The following is an 18,911-nucleotide window of genomic DNA, read 5'->3' as shown; positions in this document are numbered from 1 at the left end:
ATTGGCCACAAAGTGAGGGGTATGTACCAGGCTAAGTCAGCCTTGGGGTTCAGAAGCAGAAGGCCATGTGGGGGCTTTGGAGGCAAAAGGGGTGCAGCTTGATTATGAGCTTTATGTTCTGATAATAATTTTGTTGATAACAATTTGTGTTTTGTTTACTGCGGTCATAATCATGAGCATCTCCTATTAACTTTCTTGCTACTGAAAACAGTAGTTTTGTTGTTGTTCTTAGATTGGGGGGGCACATGTGGAATACTCAAAAATTCCTCCTGGTGGAGTTCAGAACCATATATCAACCAGGTTGGCTGCATATGAATACCCACTGTACTATCTATTGCTCAGTCAACTAAAAACCACATTGTGGGTTCTGTTGATTGAGATTGAGTTACCTTCACCAAATAACAATAGAATAGATGACATGATCTAATTGTACAAATACCAACCAGAGTAAACGCAAATTATATGCACCTTTATTCAATCCCTGGTAATTAGTATTGCCAGATGATGGCATTTTCTCTATTTTTTTCTCTCTGTGAATATAAATGGATATAAAAAAGATGTAGACTAGAAATGTAATTATACTGTATTCAATCTCTACACTGACTTTAAAGTGGAAATATTTAAAATAATTGTACAATATTCCATCTTTGTAACTACATTTTTTTAAACATTACTGACTAATTTTATATGACAGAGTTCCAGGCCTAAAATTATTTTTAATTATAGGTTTAAACATTTGAAAGCTTGTGGCTAAGTGTCAGGAGATAGTTTCAGAAAAGTTATACAACTTACATTTCTATCAGAATTTTATGAGATTGCCCATTATCTTATTTCTGTCAGCACTGTGTACTAGGAAAGTTTATTTCCTTTTCTAATGTGACAGGAGAAAACTATTATCTAGTTATTGCTTTAACCTATCTTCTAATTTCCCTTTCTTTCTTCCTCCTTCCTTTACTTCTTTCCTCCCTCCCTCCCTCCCTCCCTCCCTCCCTCCCTCCCTCCCTCCCTCCCTCCCTCCCTCCCTCCCTCCTCCTTCCTTCCTTCCTTCCTTCCTTCCTTCCTTCCTTCCTTCCTTCCTTCCTTCCTTCCTTCCTTCCTTTCTTTCTTTCTTTCTTTCTTTCTTTCTTTCTTTCTTTCTTTCTTTCTTTCTTTCTTCCAGGAATCACTCCTGGCCAGCAAGAAGGCAAGAGTCTTATTATTAGGCTAATTTTCAGGGGACAGAAAAGACTTTTTTGAGTTGGCTCGACTGCCAAGGAGCTTATTGATGCTACCTGTCAGACTCGAAACTCCAGAAAGAAAGAGGCTCCTTTGTTTGGGACCTTGCCCTTGTTTCCCTTCATTTGACTATTGATTCCAATCCTTCAATATCTTTTGTAACAAACTGGTGACCTCCCTCATAAGGACATCAATTCCAGTTCTTTCTAGAAAGTAAGATTTTTTTTTTAGCAAATGTATCAAACTTTGGGGGCTTCTGAGACACTGTAAGTTAATGTATAATCAGCACAGGGAATAATGGTCTTTCAGTGGGCACTGCAGTGGAGAACAGTCTGGGGAAGACTAAAGCCTGAATGGGTGCGGGGTGCTGACGGAGATGCTCTCTCCTGATAAAAGGTGTCAGAAGGGAGTTGAATTCTCAGCCCCCTGCTGGTGTGGGAGCACTCTGTTGCAGCCACTGTGGGCTCAGAAACTCCACTCTTGAGTCACTATTTGTGCCAAGCTTCCCATGATGTATAATATATGCACAGGAGGTACAGTCACTCTGGGGCTGAATGTTCTGTCACTCTAGCAGGCTTTGTGATGGGCATTGTGCTGAAAGCTATTTAAATTCTGTTGTATGATTAATGACTGATGATCAGCAGCTTTGGATACAAAACTATGAGAGAGTGGCACGTTGACAAAATATTTTCTTGGGGAGAGTAATCCAGTGGGTGCCAGATGTGGCGCATGCAGAGACTGCCTGCTGGAATGCCAGCTCTACAAATAAAGGCATGAGATTGTTTGCTCTTTCGATCTTGTTCACTTGCAATATGGGTGAATAGGGTTTTCTTTCTTTCTTTATTTTTTTACACTTACTTTCCCTGCAACAGTTTTTTCCCCATTTACTTTCTCTGCAAGTCAACTTGATCTAATCTTCAACTTTATATAATCTGCAAATTTACAAACAAAAAGTTTGCAGATAGTTAGATACTTGACTAGCTAGGGACTGCATTTTTCTTAATATTCTTTTCTGATTCTGATATGATAAACCATATTCACTCTCAAGATTTTGGAATAAGACAGGAAAAACATGATTATTACTTATGACCATGCAAATGGAGGGCGACTGTAAGCTCTGTCTGATTCTTCTGGGCTCTACTTCATGCCTGCTGTGTGCAGCAGCTTTGAGCATGAATCCAACTCAAGTGTTGTCAAGTGCCCTGACTTAAGAACTTCCTGATATTTCTGGACTTTTCAGCGTCCTGGTCTTTCAGCCATGGTCTTGCACCCAGCACATGATATTTCTTAAGTAGTAGCCTGGGATATAGGTGGATGGAAATAGCAATGAGATCAGAACATGGAACAGTCATCAGGAGTTTAGGACAAGAGCATAAATAGGAAGACATGAGAATGAACAGACTAATGTTTGAAATGTGGTAATGGGGTGTGAGGGCAAATTTGGAGATATTCCTGTGAAGCAGCTGAATTTTCTAGGCTTGTGGATAGAAACTCAGGGAAAGAAGACAAAAGTTGATGTAAGCAACAGACTTTGACCTAACATTGTGCATAGAAATGGGTGTAGTAGCTTTGACAAAGCCAGTCTATGCAAGGGCAGTGAAGGTTCATTCTGACTATGTGCTCCAGAATTAAAAACAAATGGTCCAGCTGAGATCCCTGTATTTTTTACTTTTAACCTCAGATTCATCTCATGTGTCTGGACCATCCAATAAACAGGTTCATTTAATTAAATAGCATGCTCCATTTCTCAAAGCAAAACTCCTAATTAATACATTTCTGGTAAAAGATAAATTAGGAGCAAAGAAGTCAGTTTATAAAGAGGACTCTCTTAGAGTTTATGGGCTCACACACTCAGCAGAATCACTATGAATCATTCAACATCACTATGGCCAAGTGTTATATGCTCCTTCCATACCCACAGTAATACACACAGAGGGCTGAGCTCTCTTGGTTAAGGGAAACCTCACTATTCTGTATGTAGAAGAAGAGTTTAACTGGATGAGTCTGTAGAATGGCGAGAGTATTGACTCTCCCATTATCCTGGATCCTTGTCATAGTCTGAAGTTAAACACCTGAAGCACACACCCTGTTTTAACATGCAGAATATACACCCTGCTTTCCCTAATCCTTTTACCCTGTCTTTCCTAAACACAGAAGTACACACCCTTTTGTAATCCCCTTTCACATCCTACCCCATTGGCTGACACAGAGTCCACACCTTACTCTCCATAATATAAATATCCCTTTCTCACCTACAATAAACTGAGTTACTCTTTCAAAGTGCCTTTTTGCAAGTGTTCTACTCTCCTGAGTTCCAACCTCACCAGTGACTTCTACATCTAGCAACTCTGACCTCACCAGTGACTCTGACCTTATCAGTTGCTTCAGCATCTTGGGATCTGACCTTACCAGCTTTATTTACAATAGTCTTTGCATTGACTGCCTTCTGTAATCTGGTCATGCAGACTGTGGGGATCAGGTTCCCCTTGTGATTTAGTAGTGAGGTTCTCTCCTCTAATGCCTAAAAGTACCCATGATTTTAAGAATTCTTCCTTGGGAAGAAAGTGAACTGATGGTGAAGGGTGTGAATAAATGATACATCACAGATAACTGTGAGAACCTCCTTTTGGCAGTTGCAATCAAACAGAAGATTTGAGCCTAATAGCCTTCTCCAATCCTCAGCCCTTCCCTTCTCTCCATCTTTAACTCATATTGAATGCTAGGGATGACTTCCAACAGAATTTTAGATTTCTTCCTTAAATATATCAAAGTAAGCATACTGTAATTTGATGAATGAACCATAAGAACCCCTAAATTTCACTTATTACTTGCTGCAGTGAAAGAGGATTTGAAATGACTGCCAAGAATTGGTGAGCCTCAACCCAGAAGAGCTGAGGACCCTGGCAGGATGAGACCTGATCTTGGCTCTCAGATCTCTGTCCTTGGGAATGAGGTTGTAGGCAGCAAGTATCCATCCTCAACACACCATCTCACATAAAAAGCTGAAGCTTGTAACTTTTGGGACAAGCACTAACGGATAAATAACTCTTCTTGAAGAATTTCATTTGCCTTTTATTTTACTCTTGACATTGTCCACTTGAAGGTCAGGAAGGAGATATATATTTTAAAAAAAAGGTATTTAATTAGCAGGAAGAATCCAGTGCTTGGGAGGATTTCATCTTAGAACAGAAAGCAGCATGGTCTCAGGGCTCCCCCGGTGATAGATAACCAAAGTGTGGGAGAAATTAGCACAGCAGTAGAGCATTTGCCTTGCAATGCTGACACAGGACCAAAGGTGGTTCTAATCCCAGCTTCCCATATGGTTCCCCATGCCTGCCAGGAGCGATTTCTGAGTAGATAGCCAGGAGTAATCCCTTAGCACCACCAGGTGTGGCCCAAAAACGAACAAAAAACACTATGGTGGGCCCAATTTCTAGGTCCAGTCCAGGATCATGGGGGCAGCCAGTATCCTTCAGCAACCAATGGTCTCTGGCTTCTGGGATTCACTCCAAAGGCCTCCTCTCTCTCCATCTGAATCTCTTCCCATTATGAGAGTGACAGGTAAGACCCTAAGAGTGGAGGGTTCCAAGTTCCCAAGAGCCACTTTAGCCTTGAACTCAGAACTGACAACTTTCAGGAAAGGGAAGTTGACTGGGATATGAGGTCAAAATACCTCCATAACAGTTACATAAGTGAGTTTTTAGGGCACCTCCTTCAGCCCACTTCAAAGCATTCAGAGAGTACCGTCCCAGCAACTTAACCTTAAGTTTCTAAGAGGCCCTATGGCTGAACCATCCAGCAAAGCTGCTTTCATTTAGGGGCCTTCAGAGCTATGTGAGGAAGCCCATATGTGCCACTGTATTATGTCACCAACTCATCATACAAAAAATAGATCACCAATGAGCCTTGGGTGGGGTGAGGTGGGAGGGAGACATCAAATCTCTTCCAAGAGGAAATGACTGCCTTGCCAAAGTCTTAGTTGTTCTCCTTTTTATAGACTATAAGTGTCTCTGACTAGAATGGCTCCTGTCTTTCTATTTTTCTATGCCAGGTTTGTCAAATTCATTCGACCCTACTGACCCCTTTGAAATTCAGCATTCACTGAAAATCAGCCTTCTTTAAAGTAAACAAACAGAAAGCAACTCCCATTCTACTCAAGTTGTTTCTGTTCCCCTAGATTAATCCAGTGATCCCTGGAGGAAGAGTATTTTGAAAACTATTTGACACCACTTTCAGCCACATAGCTAAAGAAGCACATATATCTATATTGGCAGGCGTACGTACACATGCACAGATACATACATGATATCCTTTACAATGGCCCAAGTAAAAGGACATGTAAATTTGAAATAGAGGTATCTCATTATCCAAACCATAAACATATTATTAATGTCAAGAGGCATAAGGCATGGGCGTAGTCTCCCAAGCTTAACTGCAGGCAGAATCAATTTAGATGTTCAATTGAAGGCATATCATCCAGGAATAAATCTTCATGTGATAAATAGAAACTCAAGACTGAACCAAAAGTTTCTCACAGATAACTGTCAAATAATATTAAAAACGTTTCTACTCACCTGCCAGAATATGCTGTCTATTGTGTTTCCAAGAAAACCATCACGACCTTCTGAAGACACCAGCTTAGGGCCAAGAATTGTCATGAATTCGTCAAAATCCACCTGGCCATCCCCTGAAAGAAGATATAAATATGAGTGAAAATTGACCCTGCTTTCCAATGCAATACATGCTTTTGACCTTGGTAAGCACTTAACCAATAAAATAGTATTGCTAATATAATGCATAGTCTAATCATTTGTCCATATTTCTCTCTAAATGCTAAGCCAAGTTCTTCCACACCCATGACATATCTCTCACTTGCTCTACTTCTTGGACCTCCAGTGCCTAATGAGTGTATAGAGAAAAGAGAAATTCATCTCCATTTCTTCCTTCATCTTTGTCACCCACACATAAGTCATCAGTGGTCTTGACCTTACCTCTTAAGTACCTGTGGTTCCTCATTAATTCAACTGCTCATCCCCAAGCTAAAGTTGTGAAGGGAAATGTGTTCAATAATATACTAATAATTATAATGCTACTAACCAATTATATGGTTGTCTAGTATGGTTAACTGCCCTCACCTTTCTGCACTATCTCTCTTACTATGTAAATGTGCTTCTCCCAAAGCATATCCGATTATGTATGACAAACCTCAATGGTATTCTTGATCTAAAATCAGGAAACCAAATAACTGTGTAAGATATATTTGAGTCCCTTTATCTCTTTTACCCACTTTTACTTTCCTCTAGACAACATGGCATGTTCTCTCAGTTTCCTGCCTCTGCCCCTCCATCTGAGATGCCTGTCCTCATTTGTCTACCAGGGGAATCTCATCTCATTCTCTAAGACAAAATAAATGTCAGGTTCTCTTTCTGTTTTATTTTCCAAGAACCTTCCTCATTTCACTGAAGAGTTAGTCTAATTTACTTCTGTCTGTCCTAATGTAATGTGTCTCAAATGTAGAACTACACACTCTCCCTCTGTCACTAAATACATGCCTATTTCCCACCTGGAGGTGAGCTCTGAAAGTTCAGGAATCCAGTAGAAGCATTTTGTATATAGAATATCATGGCAGGCACTCGAATTAATAAATAATATCTCTTCCTTGAATTTGCTTTGCTCAATTCAGTATCCATTTGATCTTTTCATTCAGAACTGATATTGACCAGAAGATTATATTGAGCCAACTTAGACAAAAGCAGACCTTTGAGGCATTGTCCAAGCTTCAACAAGGCATCAATGTGACATTCTCTATCCCTGAGACTTCACAGAAGGGCCTCTCACCAAAGAGCTTATATCCTTTGGACCTCAACCTATGATGCCAGTTCAGGTACACATCTATTTGCCAAAATACAGGCACATCAATCCACTCTTAGAGTGCACGAATCTCAAAAAACTCTCATTCAAATGATTTTCAAATAGCTGAGTAGATGTAATAATCAAGATGGCCATAATTCAGAAGAGACAGTCCAGGAGCTGAGCTCAGTGTAGATAAAAACTTTCTTGAAGATAGACAGATATAGCAGGTCCATGGAAAAGAAATTAATTTATGTTTAAAATTATAAAGGGCTATAAAATTTCACCTTCTCTGGTCCTTAAAAGAATGCTAATTCAAGCAACTGTTATCCTCTTGCCTTTTACTTTAGCAAAGAATTCTAAAAAAAATGATGCTGGAAGAAATGGAGATATGAAAAAGAGATACATTTTTATGCATTCTTGGTGTCCTCATCACAGGTATAGCCAAGCAATAAAATTAAAGATGCTATGACATGAGGATTCTTTATTGTCTATTAAGTTTGAATGGTGAAGTGAGATTTGATTAATATATAATGCTAGGTTTAGGTGTACAACAAAATGATTCAATACAGTATTAGTAATGAGTCACCAGCCTGAACATTATATCTCTTTATTATTTGTTCACATAGTAATAATTTTACTTTTAAGAAAGAAGTGATCTCAAGCACAGACACAATGTCTACTCAGAGAACCATCCAGAATTTGCACAGATGGAAAGAGAGGAAAATATCCCAATGCCACATGGCTACAATCAAGCAGGTACTCTTGCTTTCCATCTTCCCATGTTCATTCACCTTCTGTTCCCTCAAATCACCACACTTGTTGCCAGAATCATAGTACAGTGTACCCACTGTATGTGTATTTGTCTTGCATGCAGCTGACCTGAATTTGATTCCCAGCATCCAATTTGGTTCCCCAAGTACCTTCAGAAGTAATTTCTGAATGCACAGCCCTTAAGCATTGCTGGGTGGGGCCCAAAACAAAAATAAATACACAAATCACTGTGGCTCATCACAGCTGGTGCTAAATGCCCCAAGAATTTCAATAGACTCATTTTCACCCCCAAATTGGAAGCACATGATTCTTAGGGAACAATGGTTTGTGGCTTCATAACTGCATTAAAATTTTATGGGGGTGGAGCAAGTAAAGAATTAAATGCCAAAAACCTATCTGGAGACGGTGGCCACTAAAAAACAAAACAAAACAAAAAAAAAAACTAAAGAGAAGAAAATAGAGAATCATTGGCCAAAAGATACCTTATTCACTGTGATGGGTTCATTTCTTCCCAAGGTAATTCTTCTGGATTAGACCCTTGAAGGAGGCATTGCTCAAATCTAGACCCACTAGGATAAGTACAACAAGCAGAAGCGCAGAGACCTAAGAACTTAGATGGACATGTCATGTCAATCATTTGGTTCCTGGCTGGGATGTATTGAGCTCTTGTCCTACCCATTGAACAGTCTATAGGAGGATGGCCCCTAGGTTTTCAATGCCAGAAAAGCAGGATGTTTCAACAGTAAGAAAGCAAGGCCACTCAGTTCACAAGGTCAACTATGCCTTCATTTCTCTAGATTACCTGGGAATTGAGCCATGATGCTCAGTCTGGAACACTCAAACCTTCCCTAGCTACCTAGAAATGAAAGCATGGACCTGGACCAGAGGCTAACGGAAATGAAAATTTCTCTCTTCGGCTCAGTTATTGATAAGATTATGGGAGTTTATTTTTTAAGATTTAAAGAAAGCAAATAAAATACTTCAAATGCAGACCAAGATGTTTGCTCTAAGACCTATTGGTTAGTAGTCTTTATCATTCAGAAAGAAGAGGGGCTTGAGATAGCATAGAGGTTAAAATACTTGCTTTGCATGTAGCCAGCATGCTACATCTTGGTCCCTGGTACCAACCACATATGGTTTGCTAAGTACCACCAGAGTCACTGAGCTCAGGACTTTATTATGCTACCTTGTCAGATTCTACCCCTAGGTTACAAATTGCTCTTGCCTACACTGAAACCTGAGGAAGTCTCAACCGGAAGATATAAAAGGTATCAAAATCAGAACCACAAACAATTACTCAGTGCTGAAAGGGGAGAAAGTGACATGCAGGACACCCCCCCCCCACCATTAACAGAAGTACAAACCACAGTGTCAAAAAGAAGAGAGAAAGTGAAAAAGTGAAAAGAAAATTCCCTGCCCCAGAGATAGGCGAGGGAATGGGGGAAGGGATGGAAGAGAAACACAAGATATCAGCAGCATGAAGGGTGCATTGGTGCAGGATGGTGTACATTCGATGACTGAAACACAATGAATAATTTTTAACCATGATGCTTAAATAAAGCAATTAATTTTAAAGAATGTGTACTTGGGTTTAAAAAAAAATTAGGACTATAGTGCTTTATAAGGCCAGCACAACAGCTCAACTTAGAACCCTGGAAATAAGCTTGTAAACCAGAGACTTTAGAAATAGCTACATAGAGTTTCCAGAGTTCAGTTCTCTCTTGTTCTATCTGAAAATTCAGTGGGAACTTGGGGAAGATAGCCTTCTGAGGGTTCTATGCAACATCCATTACTAAATGCAATTTGTTCTCCAAATCACCACTTTGCCTGTACTCAGGGACCCACAATCCTCCTGGGTACGCTCCATCTTCAAAGTTCCAAGGTGACTACATAACTACCCTCCCCAGTTCTCAATGGGCATCTGAGACCAGTCTGATGAGCAAGGTCCATGGTGACCTCTGACTGTCCTGGACTCACATGGAGTCCAAGACAAAGGCGATCTTGGGTGTTCCCAAGCCCCCCCAGCTTTCAAAACATATTATAGATTCTGAACCCCAAAATTTCATGTGGTTAAATCACTCTATGACTGTGAAGGAAAGAATGGAATTCACTCCTCTAAGCTCACCCTCCCTCCTCAAGCTTCCAATATCATGATCCACTTAGCAAGAAATACAGAAGTGAAGCTGCTAAGGACTGTGTCTTTCTGCTTCCCACTGCTCTGCAAGTCAAAGTAATGAACTTGAACTAGGGCAGGAAGCTGCAGGCGGCCTAGGCCTGCACAACATTCATTAAGACCAGCAGCTGAAAATTTCACCAAGTGGTAAAATAATCATAAAAATCATTGCATAATAAAAGGTAAAGAGGGAAGAACGGAAACGAAAAAGGATAAAGATCAGACTCAGAAGGGCAAGAGAAAGTTATGCTAGGAGGAAGAAAATTGTGCATCTGAGGCACTGCTCCAATCAGTTAGCTGAGTATATGTCTGTGAAGGTCCAAGTGAGAGCCCACATACCATTACAGAGAAGCATAGCATAGGCTGATCTGGCAGAAACTTGCCATCTGTCACCAGAATGGAAGCACCAGGGCCAGGGATACACCTACAGGTAGGGAGGGTCAAAGATCAAAAGTCTCAATAGGAAACTCTCAGTACTTCAGTAGGGAGCTCTAGGGGAGTGGAGTGCTCCAACACTGATCCTGTCAGGTCATCAAAAAAACTCTACTATCTCAAAGATTGATTCTCAAGTTAATTTTTTAAAAAGGTTGTAACATAATGTACTACAATTTTATTTTAAAAGGGGTACACTGGAGTTGGAAAGATGGTACAACAGGTAGAGTGCTTGTTTTGAATACGGTTGACCCTGGTATTCATTGGGTTCCCTGAACCCAACCAAGCGTGATTCCTTGAGCACAAAGCCAGGAGAAGGCCTTGAGCACTACCAGGCGTGGTCTCCAAATACAATACAATAAAATAAAATAAAGAGAAGGTAATCAAGAAGACTATAAATTCCTACTTCCTTGGATAAATATTTTCATTAAAAAATTTGGACATGGGGCCGGAGAGATAGCATGGAGGTAAGGCATTTGCCTTTCATGCAGAAGGTCATCGGTTCAAATCCCAGCATCCCATATAGTCGCCTGTGCCTGCCAGGAACAATTTCTGAGCATGAAGCCAGGAGTAACCCCTGAGCACTGCCAGGTGTGACCCAAAAACCACACACAAAAAAAAAAATTTGGACATGTCCCTGCAGAAGTTTCTCCCCTCAAAAAGCAGCTGGACATGTACTTACCCTTTGATAGAACTGCCAATATTGACTCTGGCAGCAAGCCCTGGGAATACATTTTTCTCTATATATCTCTTTTTATACTTTTGGATGTTTGAAATACTTTTTTATATTTTTTGTCTTAACTAAGGTGCTTCCTTGGTTCTGCAATTCTAAGTCTCTTAATCAGCTTCCATTCATGGAGTTTACCTACATCCAACTCTCCTGTATCCAGAAGCATACCATTGCCCTCCCATAGGTGACAGCAGAATTCAAGCTCCAATAGCCCATAGAAAGAAGGGCCTTTAGAAGCTCCATCAACCTCATTCCCACAAGTTTCTTGTGGACTGCTGAAAACCAAGCCCAAGTTTGCCATGTGTTTTTCTAGCATAGACAGAATAACCAAAAATGATGCTTTTATTTACCCTTTCCATTAGGAAAGGAATTGCTGTCACAGAAATCAAGGCATGCTTAGAGGAGGTGGAGACTGGTTGTATCTCTTCCTGCTAACTCTTCTCCTCTCTCTTCTCTCCTGCAAAGGAGAGTAAAGTCTCAGCATTCAGGACAGATGGCTCTCAGGGTGTGTTCAAAGTTTGTGTTAACACAGAGTTCACACTAAGGTAGCTTCTCATCTAACAGACCTGTTTTCACCAGAGCAAACCCCAAATCATTTCCTTCTCTATTCTTTTCTTCATGGGAACACAGGCCTGAGCAAGGTCAAACACAAAAGGACCTTTCCCTTCCCATTTCTAGAACTCTGAACTAGAACTAGGACTCAATGACTCAACAAGGACTCAACTTCTTGCACAATGTAAATGTAAGGCAAAGAGGACCAGGCATCTTTCCAGATTAAATTTACCTGCTCCAAGATATGTGTGTTGTTTAGTTTTAAAATTCTAACCTGAATTATGTAGGAAGTGAGAATGTGTTAAGAAAAAATATGCAATAACTGCAGAAACTTTTTGATTTCAAGACACAGAAAAAGAGATGTTTCTTCCTGCTGTGAAATCTCTGACATAAGGAAAAGGCAAAACCCCACAGACTGAAAGCTGAAATTGGTCACCAATTGCTTGAAAAAAAAAAAAAAAAACAACTGGAGAATATTATGAAGCACAGATCCAAGGGAGCAAATGAGATGGAAACATGAAGTTGTACTCTGGGGAGAATGTGATGTGGGCCTAAAAGTGGTGGAAAGTGGTGTGTAAAGCACCCAGTATGGTCAAGCCAGGACCCAAATGCTACACAACCTAACATGCTGGGCAAGCAACTCCCAAATTCTGGGACCTCTTGGCAGGAACTCACTGTAGTAGTTGAAAAACCTAGTGTTTGGTTCTCTTTTCATCTTTCCCTCTCTCCCACTGCTGGCTCCTTCACAGGCACAGAGGCAGATGTTCCAGCACTTTTGGGGGAGTGCTCCATCAAGGTAGACAGCAGAAACCCAGAGAGCAGTGCATGTTGGGAGTTGTCTTTTTTATGTTCTGTTTCTTAGATCAATTTTTGTCATCAAGCTTTTCTAAACCAATTCTTGTCATCAGATATATGGCACTGCCAAGTGAAGGAAACAGGGAAACAACCGAGATCCAAGAATCTTTCACTAAGTATTTATTGAGACAAGAAACTGCACACTGCAATCCTATAGCAGGAGAATTCTGGAAGTCCAGAGGAAGAACAGGTGTTGTGTGACAGCCTCACATGCTCTGGTGGCTGTCAAACACAGGGACATTTGGTCTCTGTTCAGAATTGAAAGCGAAGAGAACAATATCTGGATTCCATCCCTAACTCAGTCACTACTGAGGCAATCAGAAGGGTGAAGGAATACCAACTTTGTCTTTCCATGGGAATGATGGACAGAGATCTCCATCAGCAAGGCCTTGTTTAGATGAAGGAGAGGAAGAGAGAAGTCAAGAGACTAAGGCAGGAGTGGAAGGCAGCGGACCCAGTTTTCTTGATGACAAAATGCAAAGAAACTTACTATCAGTGCACTAGCAAAAAACAAGGTCTATTGGGGATCCACTGGCAGGGAACTACAATTTCCAACTTAAGCCAACAAATATTTATCTGTACCCTGGGGATATCACAGTGAAAGTGAGGACACTAGCAATGTCCTCTTGGAAATTCAAGTTCAGCTGGGAAAGAGGCAAGCACGAGATCACAAATGAGCATCTGTGAAGAGAGGAAAATGCTGCAAAAGCAAAATGCAGGGTGAGAGGCCTGCAAGACAATTCATTATGGTATCAGGAAAAGTGTTAGAAGCTCCATTCATATCTGTGGGTATCAATCCTTTTTATTTATTTATTTATCATTTATTTATTTATTTTTGGGTGCCATACATAGTGGCGCTTAGGGTTTACTCCTAGTTCTGTGCTCAGAAATTACTTCTGACAGGCTCTAGGGACCACATGGGATGCCATCGGTCAAACCTGGGTCAGTTGCATGCCAGGCAAAACACACTACCTGCTATGTTATAGCTCTGGCCCTTTAAAAGTTTTCCTTCCTGTAGTTGGCAGGATATTCATTCTTTTTGATATCTGCTCTCTGGAGAGTATTTTAAGATCCAAAATAAATTAGTAAAGGAATGCCTGCATATCCTGTGTTGAAAAGCAAGAAGGAGTAGGACACATGATAAGCAGAAAAGATAGATCCTTGTGTAGTAAACAAGTCAAAATCTACACAATATTAACTTTCATTTTATACACTTCAGCTAGTGTATTTCTCCAAGTGTTACTTAAAAACAGTGGGTTTACATATTAATTTAATGTAAGCAAACATAAGGGCTATTTGCAAGTATTTTCTCGGGGGAAATAGCATCAGAAGCCTGCCTCTGAAGGGAGCAATAGCAACAGGATAATTGTATGAATAACCTATACCTTGACTGTAAATATTCTAATTCAGAAATAAGAGATATGAAATAATAAAAGAAGATGACAGTAAGAAAAGATGAAAATTGGAGGCTCCCATTTCACCAGGAAGAAAAGTACAAATGAAAATACTCCAAAGTACTTAAAAAGCGTTTTCTGGAACTGAGAGAAAAGACAGAGAAAACAAAAAAAAATACTCAAATGAGTTATAATTGCCTTTACTATGAACTAACTGTGCTGGGTACATTGCTGAAGTGTTTAACGTAAGCAACCATATTAGATTCTCACAATAACACTGAATGGTAAACTCTTCTCTGGATTGTAATGAAGCACAGAGGCAAACTGAATATTAAGGAGCCTGTACAGATTCATTGTCATACTCTTACTTGTAACAAAACCCAGATTTGAGCTCCAGTTGATCCTAATTCTACAGCTTTACCTGTCCCTGTGTGTTTGCTTCCAAGTTGGTGACTGACACAACAGAGTTGCAAGGAGTGAATCATCAGAAACACAGAATACTATAGCAGTCAATATTTCCCAAGGCACTCAGGACAGTTTAAATAAAGGACCATTTGTAACAACTTCTCCAAGGTCTAAAATTAGTAGGTAACATTCTCTTATGAAAATCTAAGAAAATTGGGACTTTATAGTATGCAAAAATTAAAATTAAATTTTATTTAAGCAGAAATCCCTAAACCTCCCTACAGTTGAAAAGCATTTTATTTTTATCTATTATTATCTATTATATTTATTTATATCTATTTTTATTCTATTCTTTTAAAAGGAATTCAAATTTGAGATAGATTTTAAATAAAATTATAATAAGAATTTTACAAATATAGGTATGCAAATTCAAAGGTATGAATTAAAAACTATCCTCATTTAATTTTTTCTTTGTTGTTGTTGTTTTGCTTTAGGGCCACAGCTGGCTGTGAGAGGGCTTACTCCTGGTTCTGTGCTCAGAAATCACTCTTTGGGAAACTCAAGAGACCATATGTAGTGCCAGGGATTAAACCCAGGTGAGATTGTGCAAGGCAGGTCCCTTAGTACTATACTATTTCTCTAGTTCGCCAATCAGAAATTCAAAGCATTAAAAATAACTTAATTATTTACAAAACATTGAGAAAAAGATATAAAAATTTCAGAAATAATTAGAAATTAATATGAATAAGATATAATAAAATTAAGTAGAAATAGAAAATACATATATATATATGGTGACAATAATCTTACAAAAGTGAATTCTTTGGTACAAACTATAAAAATCTGTATTACTGGTCTATTAAATCTAGAGGATTCAACTAAAACTATAACTGAGAAAAGATATCTAGCAACAAATTTATAAAGAAATAGTATGAGATGTTTTGTATAAGTTAGAGATAATAAATTTAAGTTTTTTGTTTTTATCATAAAGAACAATTCTCTAACACCAATTTAAGGAAACTTAGAAAAGCCATAACAAAGACTGGAGAAACTGGGAGATTAACAAAGTTCTTAAAAAGTTTCTCAAATTTTAAAAATTACATCTGAGTTTTTTCATATTGTTGAAAAATAGACACTTCTTACTGTTCTTGCATAAAATCAATATAAACGATAGCATGAACACAGAAGGAAAACAAGGGACCTACCTCACTCCTAGATACAAAATCCTATAGCCTGAACTGGAACATATCATTTTAAATATTCTAAAAGTGTAGCCTGGCAAATCAAGTACAGATTATTCCAGAGCAATTTCTTATTAGGAAAAAAATCAACTAATATGATTAAATCCATGGATGCAATTTAAAAGGGATCATTTCAATGGATATTGCAAAGGAGTTGAGTGAAATTTAGCACCCCAACCCCACTCCACCCCCACACCCATCCCTTGAGGACTCTAAAAAAATTAACTGGAAAAAAGAAAAATACTTCCTAAAAGAAGGACTGATGACTATCAAGTTAATAGCAGTTACTTTCACAAAAGAAGGGAGGAATGCTTTCAGATAAGTAAGTCTCTTTGGAACTTGTATTTCACTGTTATCTGTAAAGGTGCTCCCAATGTCATGGCCTAAACTAGAAATAAGAAACAAGACAGCAGGAAGGGAAAGACAAGATTTTCACTTTTAAGTGTGCAATAAGATTGTCTAGAAAATACAAATGACACTACTGTAATTCTGGAGAATTTAGTAACAGAGGCTAGGTACCTGACACACATTAAAAAATATCAATGATTTTCTGGTGTTTCAACCATTGCCATTTAGAAACTAAAGAGAAAAATAAAAGACTCAAGAGACTGGGTAGCAGGCAGTCAAAGTCACAAATTCCCTTCACTACCTCTCCCTCAGGTAGGCCGAGTACACAGCCTGGCCAGGAAGCCTCCAAAGGGAGGCTGAGGGAATCGGAGGAGGGTAGAGAGAAGGAAGTCAAGTATGGGATAAACAGGGAAGTCCAAGAACCTAGAACTCTAACCCTTCACCTAGAAGGACAGGAATTCCAAAGAAGAAACAATAGACCAAATGGGAACTAACAGTCACTGAGGAGTTTTTATCTGCTAGACAATGAGCTCAGAATTATATGAACTTGTTCATTTGAGCTTAGAATTTTACGAACCAAATCATTCAACTCTGAACCTATAAGTTTCAGAAGCTCTTAATTCATGTCTTAAATCCCAGGATCTGAATGTAGTCTCACTCTAGGGCTTGCTATTTGAAGCAATAAAACAAAACAAAACAAAACAAAACAAAACAGCAATAATGATCAGTTAAAAAAAAAAAAAAAAAGGATTGATCCCAGAGAAGGGAAGAAATGGAAAGGATAGGAGCCAGGGCCAACTGGTCTCAGATGCATTGGTGGTTTTAAAAAAGGACAGAACTTTGGGGCCAGAGCAATGGCGCAATCTTGCACACATCTGACCTAGGAAGAACTTGGGTTCGATCCTCCCGTGTCCCATATGGTTCTCCAAGCCAGGAGGAATTTTTGAGCCCATAGCCAGAAGTAACCCCTTAGCGTCACCAGTTGTGGCCCAAAATTTAAAAAAATAAAATTAAAATTAAAAAAATTAAATTAAAATTAAAAAAGGACAGAACTAACTATCCAAGTCAAAGTCAACAACAATGAAATCAAAAGACCCAAACTTTAACAATCAAAACTTAAAATAGACTTGTTATTCTGACAGCCTGGGGGTGGGGGTAGTGGTGGTATGGGGTGTCTTGTGAACTTTGGTGGAGGGAAGTCAACATTGGTGGCGGGATTGGCCCTAATAATTCTATATCCAAAACCAACTATGAAGAACTTTGTAAATCACAATTGTTGCAATAAAAAAATGGAAAAGAAAAAAATGAAAGAGGAAATAAATGATCACAAAAGTTGGTGATATAAGCCAAAATAAAACTTTAAAGTGATGGTTAGAAGCCCTTGTAAGAATCATATTTTGGGGGCCAAAGCAATAGCACACAGCAGTAGGGCGTTTGCCTTGCACACTGTTGACTCAAAATAGACCAGGGTTCGATCCAAGGTGTCCCATATGATCCCCCAGCCAGGAGTGATTTCTGAGAGCATAGCCAGGAGTAAACCCTGAATGTCACTGGGTGTGGCCCAAAATCCAAAAATAAATCATATTTTCCTTTTCTACTGTAAGTTTCATTTTCATTTTTTTCTTTGGTGGGGCTGGGAGACATCTGGTTTTATGTTCAAGGCTTACTCCTGGCTCTGTGGTCATGGATCATTCCTGGTGGTGCGTGGGAGATCGTATAGGATGCTGGGAATCTTACCCAGGTAGGCTGCAAGGGAAGTGTCTTATACAATGTACTCTTTCTGCCCATTAACTTCTTTTTTTAAATTAATATATTTTTTGTTTTGTTTTGTTTTTGTTTTTGGGCCACACCCGGCGGTGCTCAGGGGTTACTCCAAGCTGTCTGCTCGGAAATAGCTCCTGGCAGGCACGGGGGACCATATGGGACACCGGGATTCGAACCAACCACCTTAGGTCCTGGATCAGCTGCTTGCAAAGCAAACACCGCTGTGCTATCTCTCCGGGCCTAATATCTTTATTTTAAACATCGTGATTACAAATATGATTGTAGTTGGGTTTCAGTCATGTACAGAACACCCCTTCACCAGTGCAACACTCCCATCACCAATATTTCAAATCTCCCTCTTCCTCACTCCCCAATCCCCACCTGTACTCTAGACAGGTTTTCTACTTCCCTCATTCATTCACATTGTCTGCCCAATAACTTAAAGTAAAACATTTTTGTTTGTTGTCATACATAATCACCATTCGTGAGATGTGGGGGGATTGATTTGGGGTAAACAGCATGCAAGGACCACATACTATTTTTCTAACCTTCAGTGAAAGTTTTAAAGGCACTTAAAGAAAAGGTCTAACAATGTGATAGAATTTACGATAAAGTGGTTCCCAAATTAATTTATATGTTTAATGCAATCCCAATTTTAAAATACTTATGAAATGCTTTTGATGTTATCCAAAGATTCTTAGAAGAATGAACAAGCAAGGCATGTTTTAAAATAATTAAGAACAACAATACTATGTCAGATAATAAAATGTGTTACATAACTACAAAAAATAAAAATTTCATGATCTAGGAATAAGGAAGAGATAACAGAAACAGCATTGTTCAGGCATAAGCATTAGTAAATAAAGATAATAAATAGAATCATTGAACAGGAATAAGTGGCTTACTTGTCAAATGGTGCTAGGAAGAAAAATTAGTTGGGCTCCTGACTTTATATTGCATTCTCAAACACAATGACCCATTAGTAGAATATGTAGGTACTATAAATCTTTCTGCAGCTTAAAATCAATGAAAATAAAACAGAAAAGTAAAAACACATAGAGTTTATGGCTATTTTACATACATATAGTTGTTTAAAACATCAGAGACAAATGAAATATTTAGCAAAATGCTGAGGAAACTATATGCTATGAGTAAGGCAAAAGGATCATCTTCAAATA

At 39.0% G+C, this 18,911-nt stretch overlaps 1 protein-coding gene across 5 annotated transcripts in view; it reads right to left on the bottom strand.

Moving 5' to 3' along the window:
• The window catches only part of CALN1 (calneuron 1), a 524,903-nt gene that overhangs the window by 147,827 nt on the left and 358,165 nt on the right, over positions 1-18,911 (bottom strand). For all 5 annotated transcript variants that reach the window (XM_049789559.1, XM_049789555.1, XM_049789558.1 and 2 more), the window contains one exon: positions 5,790-5,902. In XM_049789559.1, coding sequence (XP_049645516.1) covers positions 5,790-5,902 — 113 coding nt within the window. The remainder of the gene's footprint in view (positions 1-5,789; positions 5,903-18,911) is intronic.

Source organism: Suncus etruscus, chromosome 15, assembly GCF_024139225.1.
Source record: "Suncus etruscus isolate mSunEtr1 chromosome 15, mSunEtr1.pri.cur, whole genome shotgun sequence".
NCBI lineage: Eukaryota > Metazoa > Chordata > Mammalia > Eulipotyphla > Soricidae > Suncus > Suncus etruscus.
This window is presented reverse-complemented; position numbering and strand designations above follow the sequence as displayed.